This window comes from Carettochelys insculpta, chromosome 5 (genome assembly GCF_033958435.1).
Source record: "Carettochelys insculpta isolate YL-2023 chromosome 5, ASM3395843v1, whole genome shotgun sequence".
Lineage (NCBI taxonomy): Eukaryota > Metazoa > Chordata > Testudines > Carettochelyidae > Carettochelys > Carettochelys insculpta.
Window position 1 is genome coordinate 2,401,108 of NC_134141.1, and position 22,678 is coordinate 2,423,785.

The following is a 22,678-nucleotide window of genomic DNA, read 5'->3' on the forward strand; positions in this document are numbered from 1 at the left end:
CCGAAGCCAGCCACACTGTCTGCTGTTCTGACAGTCCCTGCAGCAGTGGCCTGTAACAGGCAGAGCCATTTAATGCCAGCACACGTCATTATCGCAATCTGGAGCCGTTGTGCCATTCTGTTCAGTACCCCACTCGGCCTCACACCGGAGTATTTCCTCTCCATTTGAGCAATGTGAGCAGCATCATGTGACAGACCCCTGAAGGCCTTGGACTCTTTAAAATAAGGACCAGTCCTGGTCTGGTCAAAGTCAATGGGCGCTTTGCTGCTTCCCTCCCGCGTGGATACGCAGGGTGCCTTCTGAGCACAGCGTGAGCATTCCTTGCTGGGGTTAAGGTTGTGCGTCATTGGTAACCGGTCGTCAAGGTGTGGTAACACGGACAGCAGTCGGAAGCGACTTTGTTGTCTATGGCAGTGTTAAAATCATAAAGCCCGCTATGATTTCTAGGAACACGCTCACACGTTCTGTCAGTCCCCGATGGTGAGGCCCAGCGAGCCTGCTTGGTTAAAGCCTACTTACTACAAACACGCTAAAAGGGGATAATAGCCTCACAGTCTAATGAAGAAAAATGATTCAATTTCATGCTGGTTTGTTGTAATAACTTCTTTACCATTTCCACTCATTGCTCTTGACTGGCTGTTGATCACGGCAGATTTTGCTTGATGCACTGTTCCCACTTCTGAACTGATGCGATTTGTGCATGGTGTGAAATGGCAGTGAGTGTGACAGAGTTCTCCTTGGAATGCACCTGAACTAGCAAGCTGTTGTTACAGGAGACAGGGTCATAAGCCTGACAATATTGGCATGGTTTCATATGCGGTACAAGGAGTTTGGAACCAGTCAATTAGGATTAGAATCAGTTCTTTGAGGGGTTTCTATAAAAGGATTAGAGAACAAGTATGTGCCAGAAATGACTGTGTCAAGAAATAAATTGATGATGATATGAATTAGAAAGAAAATATGACAGAAGAATGGACAAGTTTATTCTCAATGAGAGGGTAACGACAGGAGGAGAGAGTGAATGTTTTGTGATGTGATGGTTTCATTTTTCCACTTTAAACACAGGCCTTTTTGATTTCGCCACAGAAATGTGAATTGGGGAAAATCAAACTTACAAGAATCGTGGTGTCGTTGAGCAGCTTCGGAGAAAGATTGGGGTTTAATAGCCGCCCTGGGTAGGAAATGTAACAGGGACAGGAGAAAACCAGAGGGAAAATAGCTTTTTGTTCTTCAGGACAGCGAGAGTCATAGTGGAGTCCTGGCTCCATTGAAGTCAAAGCATATTTTCCCATTGATCTCAACGGGGCCTAGATATCACCCTTGAGTTTTTTTGTCCAGCAGTGATCTATTTTTTCCTAATTTTTCTGTGGTTTTGCCCTATCAGCGAGATAGAGCAGCTTGGATGCTCCATTTGTCTGTATTGCTCTGAATCACTGATTACGTTTAAAAAAACAGAGCTCTCCCTGATGCTTGCCCTTTCTTGGTGCTGGACTGGGAACCAGTGCTGAAGGATGCAGCTGGGCAGTTGGGCAAGCCCAGTGGGGCATCCAATGTGTTGCATTGTCGTGACGTCTCAGCTGATTGTAGGGCAGGGCAACCACTGCACTAGAAAATGATTTCCTTGAACAGTCCTGTATTTTTTTAAAGTGATTCCACATTGCACGTTTCCAGAGCAGGCCTTGGATCTGAACACCTCTGTGCATTGGGGTGCACACCAGATAGACACAGAAAATAGCATCCTATTCTTGGGAGCTTATGGGAGTCAAAGAAAATGAAGATTTTTTTGCATTCTCTTAAATTTGCTTCATTTTGCTTCCTATAGATCACATGGACCAGAACAATTTTTTATGTTCTGTTTCTAAAGGAAAAATGGTTCAACTTTTCCATGTTTTTGGCTGTTTGTTTCCTTGCTGTCTCTCATTTTATTTCCTTTTTTCGGAACATGGAAGGAGGAGGTAAAATAATAAGTGGAAGCAGATGGGAAAAATACAAAGTCCCAAATCTTTCACCACTAGAAAAATGACTGGAAACTTTTCACTTCCACATTTGTAATAGAAATCTTATGACCAAAATAATATTTCCTCATGAAAATTTTCACTTGAACAGAAAAGCCGTCCCCCGCCCCCTTTTTGTGTGTGTGTGTGGCTTGCTGTAATTGGAAGTGTTCAAAAATCAGATCCAGCAGAATCATCAAACCCGGACTTACACCTGGGAACTGCCTTCGAGGGATTTGACTTACCTCCCTGTTCCTAGGCAGGGACCCAAGACACACATAAACTGTGCAGCTTGTCCACCCTTCTAGAGGGAGACTGTGGCAGAAACAATAATTAAATGCAGATCTTCTGGGCCCGACTATCTAAGCTGCAACACTCTCATTCCTCCCTTAGAGCAGTTTCTGCCACTGCAATTTGCTTTTCATTGCACTCTTCCGTCTGTGCTACAGGGGATTCCCCGCAAGGCAAGATGAATTTTGTCAGCTAACACAGAGCAAAATTCTGCCACCCTCACTTGATCCAATCCGCCCAAGGAAGTCAATAGGCATTTGGTTCAAGGAGAATGCCTGCAGACTTCCTCCTGCACACATGCGCTATGCAGCTGCAGGCCTCTGGAACTGTAGGGGTGCTTCTTCGGGTAATCAGCTGATCTCCGTGGGGCAGCATTTGTAACGTTGTTTGGGAATTTCAAAGCTCACTCCAGCTGCAGGGTGTGTTTGTCCTCATGCTGCAAGTGTACAACAGCAGTTAACATTCATGAGTTTGAGTGCAAGAAACAAAGGGAATTTTTCATGTCTCAATGAAATTTCCATTTAAATGTTTTCCTACACATAAATTCCTTCTGCCTCACCATCCCGTCATCGCAATTCACTTGCTTTCAGCCTGGCATTCATCCCGTCCACGCTTGTTGATCTCCTTCATCAACTCAGAAATGCTGTAAGATACTGATCTTTTTTTAAACTTTTTATCATTTGAAATAGCATTTTATCTTCTCCCAAGGGATGCTGTGCCTTTTAGTCAGACAGCAACACGGGAGACATAGCAAGGAGTCAAACCATTCTCATGTTTTTCTCGTGTTTTTCAGTTTCATAGAGGTTAAGGCCATAAGGGACCGTTAGATTCTCCAGTTTGACCCCTTGTGTAACACAGGCCATTAATTGTCACCCATACCCCCGTCTACAGAGCCCAAAGACTTAAATTAAATGAAAGCATTTCAGTCACAGGGAGGCTAAACTGCTGTGTGCCACAGGCAGAGACTAGGAGAGACCCAGTTGCTTCTATCACCCACCACAGTGTCGTTCGGGAGAGAAAGTAGTTTGTCTACGGCTTCCTGTCCATCAAGTCTCTCTTCTGGGTTTCCTCACCACACTGAGTGTCAGCCACTTCAGGAGATCACAGGAATACCTGTGTTTTATTAAAGGTGCCCTCATAAAATACCCTGCATGGACTTCATTATTTACTTCCAGCCCCTTCTGTTCAGCTCTGGGCTAGTGAGTCATTACAGAAGGTCTTTCAGTTGGGCAAGGGGTGCTGATTGCCGCCTATTAAATATTTCTATCCCAAGATGCCTAACCTGCATTTATCTTCAGAAGCAGGCAGTTGATGCTCATAGTCTCAGGTTTATGTTTGAAATTGGCATATTGCACTTATGTCCTGAACTATGTGACTTCTCTGTGAGGTCTGACAGTGCCACGGGCATTTTTTCCCATGTCTCCTTTAACCTGCCAGGAGATCACACTGGCTGCTGACAGGACAGCTGCATTGCCTCCTCCATGCATACGTATCCTGATGGCATTTTGGGCAGGGCAGACACGACATGTTTTAATTTTGAGAGAGTCTGGGAAATTGATGTTGACTCCATATACTGACCGCTGTTGCTACGGATGTTAACTGGTAAGCAGAGAGTTACAGTATGCTTACCAGTTAACTGATCCTTGCTAGTAGGGCCAGCAGTGGGTGGGGCTGGGAGGTGGTCGAGGCTGCAGTTAATCGGTTAAACACTATCATTTAACTGGCTATCGGTTTTAACATCCCTACTTAGCACATCTTCTTCTCCTTGCCTCCGTACATGTACGTTTAGTGAGTTAGAAAGTCTCTGTCATGCACAGAGAGCAGCTGCAAATCTGGGCAGGAGTCACAGCCCCAGCCTGGGAAGTGAGTCAGAAGGCTCTTGGGCTGGCTGATCAGGGCAGGCCTCAGCTAACCCCTGTGACACTCCTGTTCCAGTCAGCAGTCCCTCCTCCGCTGAGTCCAGTAGGAAGGTGGAAAGGAGGCAAGTACTGACTTTGGGGAGTGCCCTCAGCAGCACAAGTTAGTTTGGGATGAGCAGAGATTTTTGTCTCCTCTGCCTTGAAGCCCCACAACAAATGCCCGGAAGCTCCCTTCGGGGTTTGCTGTGCACTCTGCCCCCTTTGCGCCTCTCGCCTGCCTTCTTTTTAAAACCATCACCCAGCAATTCCCTCAATGCCATATAAGCCTCATCGCATGTAGAGCAGCTGAATGCATACCATGGGAACTGAGAATGCCTCACACGGAGACTTTCCTTTAACCAAAGAAAATTGCAGTGCTTTAGTGAGCCCGTGACAGCCAAAGAAAGCTCAAAATGGGGCTTAGGAGCTCTCCTGCCCCCCAGTGAGCAGTTTTAGACCATATAGCCATTTGCTTTCCTAGGAGAGTCACGAGCTTCTACAGACGACAACCTGGAAGTACGCTGGCAATGCGAAGTCACTTGGTTTATTCCCCGATGTTGAATTAAAGCAGACTTTTGGTGACTCAGTGGTTTATCAGAAGCCTCCGTGAAGGCTGGCCAATAGGGCAGATACAGTAATGTGCCCTGAACAGGTGTTAATCTGAAACCTGCAGCAGAATGAGAACATTAAGTCATTACTGTCGCTCGTCAATGTGGGACTTGTACAGGGTTCTGCCGGGGCAATAAGGCTGACAAGAGACCCAACGACGGCTGGCGGATGTGATTAAAGAAGCCAGCTCTTGTCCTTTGTGCTCACCAGACAGAGTTGGAAGAAGATGTGGGGACCTGTCGGGCTCTTTTAAATCATCACTGAGTTGATTCCGTACGGGCCGGCACTGGACAAACAGGCTGAATTAGACAAGGAGGCCTGAGGGAGAGAGACACCATTTTAAAAAGGCTCACTCGCTAGCAGTGTTACTTGTTCTTCAGCACTGGCGCGCACAGAGAGTGAGCTCAGATGAAACTAATCGGCAACATCTGGAGCTCCAGCATGAAACGCATCCGTTCTACCTTGGCACATGGAAAGCTGTAGAGCCTAATTAGCCACAAGGGATTCAGTGACTGAATTCAGCATTCAGTAGCTACACAAGTGTGTGCTCCAGAGCTGACTGCACGTCTAACTCTCCTTTCCTGCCTCTCACCAAGCCCCTTCTCTCCTTGCATACTCCTTGCTGCTGGCATAGTAAAAAGGTTGTTCTGGAGCGTGCCTACAAGACATCTTTGCTCTCTCCTAACTCCAGCCCCTTTCTGTTAGTCATGTGGAGCAAAGATGGCGTCCATTCCTTGTCACATGACCTCTTATGCTGAGACGTCGAGCGCTACTAACGCCCATGTAAGCTGGCTGAAAGGACGGTGGTTTTCTCCCCACTTGAAGGAGTCCAGGCTTCTGCCCTTCTGAGGTGAAAACACAATCACGGTGGCTCAGCTTCAGACAAGGCAACAGTCTCTGTGCCTTCACAGGGATGACTTGCCAGCTTACTCTCATAAGTGCAAGCTTACACCTGCCTCTGCAGCACCAGGCCTTTCATACTAGGAGCGCTGGTCAGGTCATACCATCTACCCCTGCTCCCCTGCTGCAGGTCTGCCAGGCACAAGTGCTGGTGGAGATGTGCTGTTCCACGAGGGGTGTCGCACTACAGAAGAGCTCCCTCTAGTGCCCCACAATCAAGCTCTCAGCTGACGCAGCAGCCGTCATGCTGTACCTACTCCACCAGGAATTACGTCCAAGCAAGTGATGTGGCCTCAGGTGATGGTGTGCATTATTGATGCTCACCCCCAATATCTGATGACCTGTGGGGCTCCTCCAGCAGGTCCTTCCACCCACTGGGTTGCAAACTCTAGCTCAGTGGTGCAGGGTAACTGGCTGCGCCTTGTGCTGACATTTCACTGAGCATCATGTCGGCCAAGCTGCTGGTGCCAAGGGAGCTTGGACATGGGTGGATGCCTGAGTTGAGTTCCGGGCGCTCAGGAGGCAGGAAAACACGAGAGGTGACATGGGCTTTGGTGTGTTAGTAAAGCAGTGACTCAGGGAGTCGCTTGCTCTTTCCTTTGAGAATGTGGCAAAACTGCTTGCCCAGAGGAGGTGAGGAGGAGAGTTACGGTAACATTGGCCACCCTCCGCTGGCTTGGAAGTTTGGAAATGTTGGCTGTAAATGGGGGGATTGGGGTACTTGGGGGCCTGAGGCAGCACACAGCTACAGCAGTAGGAGCCATTGAAGAACCCCGCGGGGAGCAGGCTGAAATACGTTTGGTGGAGAAAATCCCTGTGCATGTGAAGGGAGCAGCCCTGACACCTCCCGCCAGAGCTGGAACAAAGTGGGATCCCTGGGGGTGGGGCAGAAAGCTTACTGTGAAGGGCACTCCTTGGCTCTGCTACAGTGGCTCACTACCAGGATCACCTCCTCCCTGCAGTGTTACAGAGGGAACAATGGGAAGAGCCTTCCAGGCCCCCTGCACGCCTCGCCAGAGACAGACCCTTCATCACTTTATATGCTCAGGCTCAGGAGATGTCAGGACTTTTCCCAGATCATCACACACTCGCCCCAGAAGTCACAAAAACAGCTTCCCAAGCTCTGTGCAACTTGGTAAATTTCAGCAGAGCTCTGTGACTTCGGGGTGAAGTTGACATGGATGCAATGCAAGTTTTTGCATTTCTGATGTGTACAAGCAGGCCCCCAAAATATACAGCACAGTATTTTGTGGGGAGGGGGGGGGGTGCACACATGCTCACAGAATGCAGGGGTGGGGAGTGCATGTTTGTTCTTTCAGTCCCTTTTCACTGCATTGTACGTGCAGGGCCTGATTTACTATTGTGCTGAGTACCTGCAGTTCCAGCTGATGGCACTGGGACTCAGCATCTTTGCAACAAGCCAAGCACAATTGGCTAGGAGAAGTCACTGTCTTGGCTGACCTAGCAGACTTGCTGCTAATGAACTATGAGGACCTTTGTTTAAGCCTCAGGTTTTGTATTGCCCATGGTGTGCCTGCTGGTGTGACTGGGGGCTGTGCTGACTGGTTATGTCTGCTCAGGTTTCTGGGAGCAGGCTCAGAGCATTGTGAATGGATGTACTGCCAGCTTTTTAACATACCAATATTCTTGAAGACTGAGGGATGTATTTAAATGTCTTTGCCCCCTGCATCATGTAGGCAAACCCCTCAACACCACATGCCCCAAACTTTGGACAGACAAAATTGTGGATGCTGAATTTGAGGCCCAGATGAAGCACTTTTATTTCTGTTTTGCACACTCTAGCAGTGCCGGTGTTACAAATAAATGCCTGTAAAGGGTTAACAGTTAGAGGGTCTGTCGGGGCAGCCAGGCAAGCCAGTGGGAGAAAGAAATGTTTTTTAAAACTAAAAACAATTGCAGTCTGAAGGGGTTTTGTCTGTGTGGCTGAGGCAAGCAAATAAAAATAAATAATTCTAAACAGCTTACCAGTAAATCCAGTAAATATTCTGGCTGTCTTATAATCAACACATACATATGTAAGTAAAACGGAACTATTTAATTAAACACAATCAACTTGTATTTATTTTGGAATTGGTATGGAACTTCTTTAGGCTGCATTGATTTTTTTCCCCTGTACTTTGTAACTGCTAAAATGAATCCCAGGGAAGTAATCCTTTATGCTTTAATAGTAATAATTTTAGTTGCTTTAATTATTTTCAGCATCCAAGTATGTTTAGTTACTTTTTTTATTTTTTCTTTTGTGAATAAATTACTTTTTTTAAAGGCAATAATTTAATTTCTGTGTCCTAGAGAGCGCCTGTGTGAATGCCTGCCTAAAGCAAGGCCAGCTGTCAGATTACAGCTCTTTGCTTCCAAGCTATCTCCTAAGGAAAGGAGAAAGCTTGTGGGGTGCCCCACAGGGAGATACCCAAGTGTGTCTTCCTGGGTTTAAGGGGGCTTTTTCTACTTGGTGGTTGTGGTGGTGATTACCAAGGTATTTTTAAAGGGTTTGCAGGCCCTGTAAAAGGTTTCTGCACTTGGAGTGTCAGGGTGGGGCAGCAGCCCTGACAGCTGGTCATCCCTCTGACATGCTGTGGTGTTCTCTAGAAGTCCATCTCTATCTAGATACATATACTTAAAAAGTAACGTGCACCTACAGTCAAACAAATACGTGAGGTTCCAGCTGGCCCTGAAAGGACGTTGCAAGCTAATGATGCTCAATTTTAAGGGGCCAGAAAACAATTTGGTTCAGACATACTCAAGCCCTTCCTGAATTTGCAAAGTTTTGAAACTGGCTTGCTCGATTCAGCTGAATGCCTGCATTGCATGCTGAATGCATATATCCAATCAAAAACTAGTGTTTTGGATGGAAGGCTTGTGTCTTTGATCTACTAACAACTCCCGTGACCACTTTCAGGTTCAGACACGAGATAGTAACACCAGCTTCGTAGCAGATAAAGCAGTGTTCATTGGTCATAGTTTTAAAGTGTTTTCCAGTTTCAAACAGATTCACAAACACTGGGAAATGTTCCCAAACTCTTCCCAGACCCAATCCCTCCATCTCCAGGTTCAATGAATACTCCCTGACCTGACCTAATCCAGAGAACAGCCTTGATACCACAAGGGAAGTTGATGCCATCGATCTATTTACCCTTGGGAGTCCAGCTCATTTCCTTGGGATCCTGCACAGTCATAATGCGCTGGGCTTGCAGATCTTTTTGCAGGAAAAGAGCTGAAGATCCTTAAGGACAATCAAAATGTGAAGCGCAGGCAGCAGTGCACTGGCACTTACTGTTTTAAAGTCATGTGGGTCCGTAGCACCTTTGCTGAATCTACCACTCTGCAGGCCTGTCTTAGCGTGGCCCTAACTCCAGCCAGGTCAGAGCTCTGCAGCCTCTGGCAGTATAGAGCAGGCTGTCCCCTTTTGATTGGTGTGATTCTCATGGCCATTTTCTCTCTTCCAGGCTCTCCTTATTATTACAGTGCTGCAGCTCGAGGCGCGGCCCCTCCAGCAGCTGCTGCTGCCTACGACCGCCACTGACCCGAGGAGTCCAGAACTCAAGCACTTACTAAACATATCATCCCGGCCGACGGCATCCGCTTCACCTAGAAATGACCATGCAAATCAGACTGCACGGAAGGAAGATGCAAGTATCCAGAAGGCACCCGCTGGCTAAAATATTATTCTCTAAACGGGGGTGAACTAATTATTATTTTTTAACTCAATGAAATTCTGGCAATATTACTTGGGGTCTTGTACAAAGCAAAGAAACAGGAGGAACCTGCTCTGCTGCCGTTCCATCTGGTTTGAAAGGTACAGTAGCTGCATCCTACACACCACCTACTGATCTTGCAGCCTCCGGTTATCTCAGCTGCGTCAGGGGGCCGGAAGCAGTTCCGACCTGGAGGTGCATTAACACAGGCACCATGGGCTGTCTGGCTTTTCTACATATCTATCTATAGACACAGCGCCGATGTACACACCTTGCTTCTTTGTGCTACTTTGAGAGTGGCTCAGCATAAACAGCAGCGTGGTACCAATTCTGAACTCAAAATGCATCTGAAAGTGTGTTTTGAAACTGGTGCACTGAGTCGCAGATTTCACTAAGCTTTAACCAACTTTGAACCAGGTTAACAGTCCTCGTGGCTGTATTCGGAGCTGATGTTATTTCTCTATCTGGCGCCATAGCTGACTGTCGTGTGAACATGCGATGAGCTGGCACGGAACGTGTGAGCAACTGGAAGACATGGGCAGTTTGTGACATTTTACTGCTAAGTATTAATTTATGTTTATTTGCAATCATAACTGGCACTGAAACAAATTCTCTGCTTTCAAGTTAAAGCACATCAGAGAAGGAATTCCTAATTAATAACACACCCCTCTGTACATCTATGTAGACTACATGCGGACACCCAATTATTTCTGTTTTGTGAGAAATGAGAAAAATCCCAAGGTGATGATTTTTCAAATCTCTCTCTCAAACAGGATGACATTCCGGGTAGCCTCGCACCCTGAAATATGCAAACATGGCTTTATAAATCAAACGGCTGAGGGACACACACATTTTGGGATACCCATACATTTAAATGACAACGTTTCTTAAAGTCATTCCATGGACACAGTGGGCTATAAATTTACATTGGGGATACATTTTGTCCATTGAATTTGTATATGCTCCCTCATAAAGAACTAAGACATTTTAAATAGTCTCATCGGTGTAGCCATGTTAGTCTGCAGTTTCACAAAAAACAAGCAATCTTGTAGCACCTTAAAGACAAGCACATTTATTCATTACGTAATGAACTTTCATGGGTATCTGAAGAAGTGGGCCCAATCTATGAAAGCTCATTACCCTAATAAATAAACTTGCTTGTCTTTAAGGTGCTACAGGACTGCTTGTTTCAAGTGACATTTTGTTCAATGTTCTCTGCTTCCCAGAGCTAATGAACAGAAGAGGGCACCTTACAAATTATTGGTTAAGCTAGTACATCAATCACCACCAATTCCATGGGATCATATTGACTACACGTTTTTCCCCCGAAGGAACAGCTCTTTTTAATCCTGTCTGATCAGCAAACTTCTCATCCGCACAAAGGGAAAACTAGAGAAGTGTTTCCACTGAAGACAATGGAAAAGCTCCCACTGATGCACATGGGCTCAGGATCAGCTCCATAGCCTCACACAGCGTTGCCATTTTGAGCATGAAAGGGACAAATTCTACCATCCCTACACCTGTGAGCAACTGCAAGCTCTCATAATCCCATCTGGATCCATGAACAAGGGGACTGCCTAAAAGAAGTTCCCTGTAAGTGGACAATCGAAGTACAAATAATATTTCCAGGGGGATCACATTTTAATGAGGATTGTATCTTTGTGCTGCTTATTTTGAATGGATGTCATCAAATCAAACAGTAACAATTTGGTAAGTTTTGACTAGAAGTTCCTTCCAAAATGTTTGTACAATACTTAATATGTCTTCTGATCATCAGACTCTGAAGCAGAGAATCTCTAGTTTCTGAGGCAGAGTCCCTAACTAGAGCTGTGTTCCTGCTCAGGAAGTTAGGGTAGTAAAAGGTTGTGACAAGGAGGGAGGAGAAAAAATATTCTCCTTAACCTCTGATGATAGGACAAGGAACAATGGGCTTAAATTGCAGAAAAGGAGGTTTAGGTTGGACATGAGGAAAATCTTCACAATTGTCAGGGTGTTTAAATGCTGGAATAAGTTTCCTAGGGAGGTTGTGGAGGTATTTAAGATCAGGTTAGATAAGCATCTGCTGGAGATGATTGAGATGGTGCTTGTCTCAGCCATGATGGCAGGGGACTGGACTTGATGACCTCTCGAGGTACCTTCCAGTTCTAGTGTTCTGTGATTTTATGATACTTTCCACAAACCCACAGATGAAAATGTCAATTAATAGTCGATAAACATTTGTTTTGAAAAGGTGCATAATAGTATGTGCGGCTCCTTCATTCAAGGAAGTGGTGCTCTGCTCTTTGAGCCTTTTTTTCCAAAAACGATCCTCTGAGTCTTCACTAAATGCTGGGTGATCTCTCATCACTAGGGCTGCAAAGGGAATTTTTTTTTCTGGGTTACTCAGGATCCCCTCCGAGTTTCCTTGATTGGCATGTGCACCAACCTGAATGCACTGTGACCTTTCTGGAACATCAGGCTCTTTCAGTTCCCCAGCTGAAAAGAAAACGCTGTATCTGCTAATATCCTCTTCCAAAGTATCATGGGAGTGCAAAGTGTCGTGAGAATGGTGGCTTCATAATGAAAGCTGAGTCGAGTTATGAGGGTGTAGGTCTAGAGAACATTCATGAGCAGACCGGAGGCTTACAGGTTTTCTTTCTCTCTTGACAGTAGTCAGGATACATGGGACTGGTTGCTCCTCCTCTTAGTTAAATCTTGGTGGTGTAGATGTGGGTGGTTCCAGGACATGAGACAAGGAAGTAATATCTTTTATTGGACCAGCTTCTGCTGCTGAGACAGACAAGCTCTAAGCCATGCAGAGCTGATCTTCTGGTCTTGGAAACTGACTCAGATTGTCCCTGCTAAATATGAGGTGGAACAGATTATCATAAAGAGAGTGATGAAGGAAGAGAAGAGCATGCACAGTGGATTAAATTCCACCCTGTATCGAGCATCAGCCTGCACACTACAAATCCCATTTGAGCTACAGTCTGAGGCTGTACGTACTGCCTACACCTCAGGCTGGTTCTCTACTCTGGGTGAGTTTCACCCACTGCACATGGTTTGTTTATTTCAGAGGCATGTGGCGTCTTGGGACATTTAGGCTGGTTTTGATTTTGTGGGCAGAGCAAATATTAGGTGGCTGGGCCCTGGCATGAGCAAGGTGAGCAAGCGCCGTAGGGGAATGGTTTTAGTTATGCTAATGACAAAAGAAGGAAATGTCGCTAGCGTGACTGGGAATAGCCCTCTTGCGCATGTGCAACAACCTATAGGCCATGCTGGAACACACAGGGCCGTGTGCCACTTGCCTTAGTAAAGAGACAATTTATACCCAATGGTGACACATATCACAGGGGGAGCTGTGTTAGTCTGTATCTGCAGGAAGTCCTGTGGCACCTTATAGACTGACAGATGTTTTGGAACATAAGCTTTTCATGAGCAAAGACTTGTGCTCCAAAAAATCTGTTAGTCTACAAGGTGCCACAGGACTTCTAGTTGTTTTACCCAATGGAGGCATCAAGTTGGCAGGTTGTAGGTCATTACCTCTGTGCACCGTCCTCCCAGGAAACAAATACATTAACCTTCTTGGCTGGGCCAGAGAGCAGAAAGGGAAGGAGTCACAAAGCCGTCTGGAACATCTGGCCATGCTGGTTCCATCCTTTTTAAAGGGAAGTCAAACCCTTTAGGCTTCCTTGAGAATTAGAGCCAGGCAGGTTTTCTCTGCATCACCAAACATTGCCTCCTGCAGGTCTTCGTCCCTGTGCCTGCAGAGCACTTGGGTGAAGCCATGTCGCTTCTGCTCATTCTCTGAGCGTCACTCTGTTCTACGTTAGGTGACGTACTGCTCGCCCCCAGGGCTTTGCCATGCACTCCGCACACGACACACCTCGCTTGGCTGCCTGCCTCAGAAATGCACTTACAACCAATTGGCCCACAAGCGTGCATCCCTTGCCTCATGTGCCACATACACACGCACGCACGCACACCCATGGCTGATGACTGATTTCCTGACTCCGGGAGCCGCTTCATCCCAGCTGGAAATGGGTCTGTCAGGGATTAGCCTCACTCGCTCCTGTACCGCACCCGCTCCTGCACACTCCAGCAAGGGCTTGGGTGGCTTTCTGTTGTGGTTGTGCTGCCCAGAATAGTGACCTGAGATTGGCGGGAGAGCTCTCCAAGGGACTTGGTCTCAGAGGTGCAGTGCGTTTGTGCAACGTACTGTAAGCCTGTCTGACAGCAAGGGGTGACTCAAAAGGTGGGTAGGTCTGGATCAGGTCTGATAAGCCCTGTGACGTGTGGATGCTTATCTGAAGCACTCCCCAGTTGTTTGATGTTTCCTTGGTCCTTCCCTCCCGCTGTTCAGGTGCCACATTCTCGCTCAGCTTCCCATTCCGCCTCCATAGTCTGTTGCCCAGTGTGACGGAGGATGAGGCCGGGGAGTTTCACAGAGGAAGAGGAGATAGGGAGCTGGGTGGGTGGGTCTGGAAGGGGGCTCCAGTGTGTGACTGGCTTGGGTGGGGTCATACTTAGCCTGGATGAGTTCAGACAGCCGTACCTCTACCTTTCCACCCCACCCTCCCCCCGAGTGGGAGGAATCCTGCTCCTAGTTCTATCCATGCAACTCCAGTGACCAAAGCCTGAGAGCAGAATGTGCCTCAGGAGGTGTTGTACTCCGGCAATGCCACTTCCCAGCTGCTGGCCTTAGACCCAGAACGTTATTCTCATTCACTGTGTCCCACGCTGCAGAGCATCCTCCAAAGGGGCTGTGAATGTGTTCAGGCAGGTGCGGGGATGAGATGCTGAAGAAGATGAAGTTGACATACGGCTCCCAGAGGACGTACTAGCTAAAACTTGGCAAATACTTTATCCCTAAAAGACAGAGGCATTTCCAAAAAGACAGCCATTGCTGTACACACCCAATCCAATAGGGAGCGTGAACCAGGACCCAAATCGACTAGTGTCAAGGAGATGCTTAGCCAAATGCTGCAAGAAGATGACCATAAATAGGACAATAAAAGAGAGGGAGCAGCACAGAGGACACTGAATTGGCTTAGAGCCAGTTTTCAGAGGCTCAGCTCAGTGTAGTCGGGGCAGTGTTATCACAAGCGCTTAGTTCCCATTGACTGGCGTGCTCAGCAGGTCCCAGGACTGGGCCTACGGCTTCTGTTACTTTGCACCAGAACCAGCACTGAAACACAAACTGCTTTAGCCAGCCTCCTGTTTTCATGGCAGAGATGGCTGGTGCTGGGAGAGTCAGCCAGGCCCCCAGTTCTGTGGCAGAGACAGCTGGTGCTGGGAGTGTCAGCTGCATTCTTTAGGGCTGAACCTGGAAACTCTCACGTGAACAGCCCTCAGACATGATCTTCATCCAAGGTGGAATCCTGACCCCTCTGACATCCAGGGGAGGTTTGCTGTTGATTTCAATGGGGGCGCTGGTTCCATCCATGGACTTCAACAAGGCTTTTGGTTTGGTTCACCCATATGAACGATGGGTTTGCCAAACCCGGTTCCTAACAGGCTAAACTGGTGCCCTTGCCCTAAGTGGGTGAGAACTGTTGTAAAAAAGTGATTGTCACAAATCTGACACTCTTCCCCACGTTGGGAACTGACCTACAGCTGAGATTCATTTGGGAAACAGCGAATAAAAATTTTGGAAGAAACATGGCCTGACCTTATCCTGGGTAAAAGTGTGACTTCTGCGGTACTTTGCCCCTTCATTGTCCCCCCAGCTTGCCCCAAATCCTGGTAATGTCCATCACCTTACCTTGAACTGCATAGGAGATTCAGAGATTCCGCAGCCACCTGGCAGCCATGGGTGGGATAGCAGGCTGCAGGTGTGGTGGCTGATTGTTACAGGCCCAGTGTTCAATAAGGAAGCTTTTAAATTTAAAAATGAAAATTAAGATTACAGCCTGAAACTGTTTGGGGCTCAGACAAGAGATCTGAGTGCAAGCTGTGAGGAGGGGTTGTCAGCTATTGTATCATATTTTCTCTAATGTGGTAGAGGCATGAGTCCCCTATTTATTATTTGCGTGCTCTCAGAGGCGATTAAACCAGCTCAACATGTGTATTTCAGGCACTGCTAGGTCTCTTTGCTCCCATATTTGTCAGGTGTTCTGCCATATCCCTACTCCCAGCTGAAGGTACCATTCCCAATTTGGGACCATGTTTTAAATCTACCCATCACATGTGTCCCGTAGAGTGGATCAGAGGGGAAGCTACATAAAGGGGGTGGGGATGGGGCTCTGATTTTCGGGCTTTGTTTTTCCGGAAAAGGTCTTTCTGCACTGCTGAGTTGTGGCAGGTGATTGGCACCTGGGTGAGACCCAAGTCATGGTGTCCTCACTGAGCCCGTGGTGCCATGTGGGTATAGCAGGGTGACAGCCCATGACTCCAAGCACCGCGGTAAGCAAAGCTGCTCTGTGAGTCTTTCCCAGTGAACTTGTCTGTCTTGGGCCAATGGTGGGAAGACCCTGAATACTTATCAGCACTCAGCGGTTTAGCCAGAACCCTCGCGGCAAAGGAGGATTTGCCAGCCCAAGTGAATGTGGCACCTCCCAGGCTGTTGTTTATGGGAAAGCGTCACCAGGCTCAGGTGGGAGTTGTGTGCATGCAGGTCCTGAGTAAGAGCCCAAATTAGTGCTGCAGCAAAGACAAATCCAACCTGAAAAGCTAAATATTCCAGCCTGGCAGCAGTCAGTTAATTGCCATAAACGTTGTGCTCCGCAGCCACTTACTCAAAAGCATTTAGTCCATGTAGCTTTGCTGTTGGAGTTAATGGAATATGACATGGCAACACCAAATGAAATACACCTGCAAAGATACACTTGGCACCAGCAATGCTCATGTTTCAGTCTTTGCAGGCTCAGTTGTCAGCTCTGGCTGTGAGCTTTGCTTATTAGGCCTCTGCATAGACAAATGCATGGCTGGTGCTTCAGAGCAAGAGTCGGTGGGAGGGGGTTCTGTGGAACACCTTCCCACATTGCAAGAATGTGTGTGCGTTGATTTCCCCAGTCCATGTACCTTCATGTATTGCTATGGGGCTGATCCAAAGTCTTTGAAATAACTGGCACTCGTTTAATTGACCTCAGTGGGTACAGTATTAGGCTGATGTTTTCAGACTTTTCCACTCTGCCTTGTGAAATAAGACAGGAAAATGGCCAGCGGTGGGCATTGATTTAGCTCGCTTTTGCTTTGCTCAGCCTTGTATTGGAAGAATCTTCCTCCTGGTTTTTCACTTTCTAGTGGCCTTTGTACATTCTGAAATTACAGAAATGCATTATCTTGCAAATGGAATTTCTTTCCAAGGAAAACCACAGTATGTTTGTCCTAGAGGCAGACTACTTTGTATTAGGGACTTAAGGAAATGCATATCTACTGTATCCACCAAAGTCTGTGATGCCTGCATAGAAGCTTACTTGTTAAAATAAAAACGGAAAAAAACATACAAACAAGAAAAAAAATTAACAGCCCCCCCATAAAAGAACAATTTAATTGCCTTTGAAAATAGGAGATGTCGGTCTCCACATAGAAAAAAATGCTTCTTAAAATGTGTATGTTTTGTATTCTTTTTTTCTAGTAGGAAAAGAACTGACTTGAAATATCTTGGTGTTTTTTCCTTAGTGCTGTGTGTTGCTTTTGTGTGTTATAATATTTGAATGTAATTACAGCAGTGCCAATTTGCCAAAGATGTCAAACATATTTTGGGGTTTTTTTGTTTGGGGGTTATTTTGGGTACTGAGGGGGGGTGGGATGGAAGGGGGAAAATGAGGTATTGGAGAACCGGGAGGGGTGGTTTTGAGGTTTGTTTTCTTGTTTGGATTTGCTTTTCCATTTTTTGTTGTCCATACTGGAATTTGTGATTTTATTCTAAGTTAAATGGTTGACTGCAACACTTTTATTTTTTAGATTAGTTGAAGAAACATGCAATAAGATTGGCGTAGTTTCAATATCTGTGTGTCTTTTCATGCGAGTGACTGTTACTTGTGGACATTTGATTTTATGTAACCTTTATGTGAGATAATTATTTGTAAATATTTCCCATAATTTTATTGGTTCCTAAAATAAAAGTAATTTTTTTAAGTTGAAAGATTCTGCCTTCACTTTTGTTTTGAGCCAGGCTTGCGGATCACGCCAAACACATTTAGAATAGGTGGGACAGATACCTGTGAGTGATAGTAAGGGTACACTTCATCCTGCCCCATGTGTGGAGCGGGATGGAATAGATGCTGCCTGGAATCCATCCCAGCCTGACGTGCCCGTGCATATGATCCTAAATAGACCCTGGGATACAACTGCACCGGGACCCAGTTTCACATTTGCAGTGGACTTCTTTGGCTCCTGCCCCAAAGTCCTGACTCATTTCTGTTTTAAAACATTTAGGGTCAGCTCCTGATACTTTTACCTGCAGCAGGTGAAATACTGGCCCCATGGAGCTCACAACACCAGCTGATTTCAGTAACACGGCTCACAGGCAGCTTGATCCTGCAAGGGGCTGAGCAGTCTGGTCCTTATCTACCAAAGGATCCCAGCACGTGCTTCACTTTAAGCCTCATGGGTGGTCCCACTTAAGATAATGGATGAACTCCTGGTACTGTTAGAGCCAAAGGCAAAATTCCACAAGGCCAGCCAGTGGAGTAGGGATATAGTCAATAGACATGAGAGCACTGGAATCTGGAATCAAAGTAACCCAGAGGTAGATGTGCAAAAGTTACTTTCCAGTTAAAAAAAGTGACTTAGCTTTGCCAATATATGGAGTGGGCCTGTGAGATCAGCTCAGAAATCTTTGGCGTTCCCCCTGGCCACCTGTGCAGCAGAACTGCAGTCTCTCTGCAGTATTATGGATCTTCTGCAGCCCTCTGGACTTGCCTTGTTCTGAGCCCGATTCTACCAAGCATTTGGCATGTAACTTTCCTTCCATTGGGGCAGGACCAAAACTAGCCTCAACATATCAGCAAAGCTCAGCTGCAAACGTTGCATTGAGCACAATCCTATGGCTGGCAGCTTCTTGTACAGTCCGGTCAATGACTAATTCATATGACTTGTAGTTTCATATGCCCATCACCAACCAAGCCTAACATGTCACACCTGACTCTTCTGACCTAGGGTCATGAAGTATCTTCCTTACCTCTACTGGATAATAACTCTTCAAATACAACTTCTTTTTAGCCTGGGCCATGTAGCCCATGAACACTGGGTCAGCTGAGCTCATACTCTCCCTTTGTGCCCTTTCTTAGAGCTTACAGGTCCTCTCTGCCTCTGGATGGCCTGTCTGAAATTCCCAATCATTAAAACATCCCAGTGGGCTAAATGAAGCTTAGCACTAATGACAGAGCGGTTCTCTAGTCTCAGAGGTTAGGGGTTTGCCCAAATTTACCATTTAATGGGCAAAGTCCTATTGTTACCAGATTTTTGTGTAGGGCACGTCTGTGGGGATAAATGAGGCCTGGGAGTGTCCTCTGAGTGACCTTTGCACACCAGGGATGACTGAGGTGTAGGGCCCAAATTTTGGGCACCTGTCTCTTATAGCAAATCTCATATGAGCGTTGGAATTTCACGTCACTGCTCCATGCAAGACAGTAGGGACACACACACACACACACACACACACACACTGTTTCTATGCATGAACTAGTGAAGATGCCTGAAAGCCCCTATGTGAGGTTTATTATGACCAAGGAAACACTGGCACTGCTAGTCAGCCTATTTAGCTAGGCCTGGAAATTATCTTCTTCGGGAAGCACTATTCAGTCCTGGTTCAGACGAGAATTTTTATCCTTCCACTCTGTCTTTATCAGCTAACCCTCTGAGTGGAGGAGTTGATCGGTTTTGCTGTGTTCAGGTCCCTTTCCCTGTAAAAACTCCCATGTGCTGGCTGTGAAGTGGCTTTTCAAATGCAGGACATACCATGGACGATAAAAAGACCCCATAAAGTTTCAGTGTGACAGGCAGAGGACATTTCCTTCCCTTTAGGGGCGAGGTCTAATACTGCATCAGTCCACAAATAAACTCTTTGAACATGCAACTACACCTTTACTGTAAGTCTTCATACAATTGGCTAATGGCTAATATACCTTGGGACTGTTATTCACAGAATCATAAAATCCTAGGGGTGGAAGACACCTCAGGAGGTCGAGTCCAGCCAAAGCCGTCTGTGACTAGGAAATGAAGGCCACTGATTACCACAGGAAAATATATTTGCTCCATCATGCTCGGGCAATACACTATCAGGCAAGGACAGTCAGGAGTTAGTGGTGTATGGGATGTTGTAAGCTATCAAACTGATGGTCCATGTAGGCCAGGATCCTGCTGCCAGCAATGGCACCTGTATCAAGCAGGGGAAAGAATCTCTGCAGACAGCAATTACGGGAGAATAAATTACCTTTACAAATGGCTAGCACTCCCCCTGCCTGTTTGAATAGATCCTGAACTTCTGCAAACAAAGTCACAGGCAGCATGTGTTGCAAACAGGAATTTTGCTTCCTTAGGACACGCCAACATTTCCCATTCTGCTTTTGTTCCACTTTGCAAGGAGATTCTGGCATTCTGAATCGCCCGCAGAATGATCATGCCCCCAACGTGTGATTCTGAACCATCAAAACGGTTTCATTTTGATAATGTCGACCCATTACAAAAGCACAGATATAAAATTAAATCCAATGTGTTAGGTTAAATGGACTATGTTGCACATTGCAATGAACACATTAGCTGTAAGAGGACATGGTCTATAATATGTAAAACATTAAATGTGTGATATGTCAAAATAATATGTGAGTTGAAATTAAATACACAGACTCTAGAAATGCTAATATTGACCCCAAATGGTTTAACGGTTGCCAGATGAAATGAGAAAAGCAAATGATTTGTCACGTTTTGCTCACGAGAAAGCCTGTTGAAACTGACATCATCCAGTGAATCTGTATTTTCCACTGGAACACAGTTCTGTGGCCCTCAGGGAGTGCTGCCTCCGGGACCCCGGAAGAGGTGGGATTGGACGCTGGTTTCCCATAGCCCGCCCTTCAACGCTGCCAGGGCCTCTCAGTGCATGCCATTGGGGACCCAGTACCGATTTAATGCACCTCGGGCTCCAGCCACTGCTGCTGCCAAGGTACCGATAGTGGCAGCCAGGAGCCCGGAGCCCTTTTAAAACAGCTGCTCCTTCCCCGCCGGCGGCCCTGCTCAGGACCAACAATGGTCCCTGCGTGTGTGGTACCTGATGGTGTGTGAGAGACTGATGATGCCGTTAGCTGATGAATAGACTATTGCAGATGTCTCTCTTATAGCCCCTCTGATGCCTTCAGTTCTTTGTCCTTAATTATTGTACCTGCTGGAGCAGACCCTTGTTGAAGCTCTATAGGTCAGACGCAAATACCAGAGAGAAGCGAGTGAGCCAAGGGTCTCTGAGTTTGGGCTTTCCAGTCTCAGCTAGTTCTTCAAATTGTCCCAGCCTCCTGGCTCCCCCAGCCATCCTGGAAGTGCTGAGCTAAGCCAGGTAGCGCCATAGGCTGTGAAGGTCTGTTCACCAGCTGCTAGCACTGGTCACAAAACGCTGCTGGCCCAGCTTTCCAACAGGAATGGCTACTCTTTTGGAAGGGAAAGGTTTCATGGGCAGGCAGCAAGGCTGTGGAAAGTTTTAACCAACAAAACTCAAAAAGAAAAGGGGCCTGTCTGGATTGCTTTCAGTAAGGCTAAACCTTTTTGTTTTGAGGAGCTGGTGGGGACTTTTTTTGTTAACTTTATTGTTTTGATGCAGTTCAGTTTTAGTATTAAACTTTATCAAACTGTCAGTTTGAAGAGCTTATATTGCTAATATTTTAACAGTGTCAAAACAAATATTGATGTCACCATACAGATTACTCAGCGGCTCTGTCCCACGGGAAATGCTGACATCAGTTCTGAATTGAAGTGAAAACAAATTTCAAACTGTCAGATGGTCCCACTGAATAGAAATGCCATCTTCTGCTCAGCTCTGCTTGGCACCTCTGCGTCAGGAAGGCCTCCTCTGCTTCTGCCATGTAGCCAGGGGAGTGTTCTTATTCACAGACCTGGTGGTCGCTCTGTGCTTTAGTGAGTTTGTTGGTTCTCAGACACTTGTCAATGCCTGCTGCACTTGTAAGCCTTGTCCTGCTCACAGCCCCAGTGGACGTACCTGGGTGGCGAATGTGGGCACGGAAGAGCATGGTTTTAGCTACAGGCCAAACCATGTAACCAACACAAACCATTGTGTTGTCATGTATCCATCTTTAGTGTGATCGCCTGATTCTACCCCTCCTGCTCTCTGGTAAGCATTAAACTCCCCTGGAAATGAATAATCTCTCTCAGCACCTGACTGATTGATGTGTATTATTGGTTTATATACTCTGCTTTCCTGCAGCTGATCAGCACGTAATTGAAACCCAAGCCTCGGCATACTTATCAGACAAGGAAATAATAAAGGGAAGAGATAGAGGGTGAGAATCTAATAGAATGCTGGCTGCAGGCTGCACCAATCTCAAATTTGAAAGAATTGCTACAAGTGGGAATTAGCAATGTCACATTTTTATAAAGGTGTCAAAAGAACAAGAGGGCACAACCTCATCAGGCACGTTTTTGAAAATGGTTACGCCTCCCATTCCCTACGAGGAGATGTTAAAGTCTTATGTTCAGTTCTTAAACACAGAGTGAGCCCACAAAACCTCCTGCTAAAGGGCTGTAACCCTACAGATGGCACGGAAGGAAGGAAAGCTTTGGGTTTTTTTAACCTGGATGCGGAAGTACAGCTCCAACTGGCTTATGCAGGCAATGCTCCCACGCACATAACTGCGGAGCTTTTGTATATGGGGCAAGTCCCTTCAATTGCCAAGTGCTAGCTTTCTTCAGAAGTCATGCTGTTTCCGCTGCTCACAGCTAGGGGGTACTCCTGCACAGGGAGTGGTGGATGATGAGGTGCTGTTTCGGCCAATGAGTGCACTGGGTGCAGTCGAGGGCCCCTCCCCTTTCCCCACTACCCCCATATCACCTAGAACTGGAAGGGACCTCAGGAGGTCATCTAGTCCAGTTCCCTGCCCTCTTGGCAGGACCAAACACCATCCCTGACATCTATTTGCCCCAGTCCCTCAATGGCCTCTGCAAGGATTGAACTCACAACCCTGGTTTAGCAAGTCAATGCTCAAACCACTGAATATGACTCACCATTGGCCTAACGCTGCACCCACTGATGTCAAAGATAGCATTACCTGCAAAGCAGGACTGGGCCATGGCAGAGGGCTTTGGAAAGCCACAGCTCGAGGCTCCCTGCAGGAGTGGAAAGCAGCAG

General features: G+C 46.6%; 1 protein-coding gene across 2 annotated transcripts in view; it reads left to right on the forward strand.

Moving 5' to 3' along the window:
* PAX5 (paired box 5) overlaps nt 1-9,338 on the forward strand; it is a 226,902-nt gene extending 217,564 nt beyond the window's left edge. For both annotated transcript variants that reach the window (XM_074994011.1, XM_074994013.1), the window contains one exon: nt 9,157-9,338. In XM_074994011.1, the coding sequence (XP_074850112.1) occupies nt 9,157-9,233 (77 nt within the window). In that variant the 3' untranslated portion in view covers nt 9,234-9,338. The remainder of the gene's footprint in view (nt 1-9,156) is intronic.
* The last annotated feature ends 13,340 nt before the right edge of the window (nt 9,339-22,678 follow it).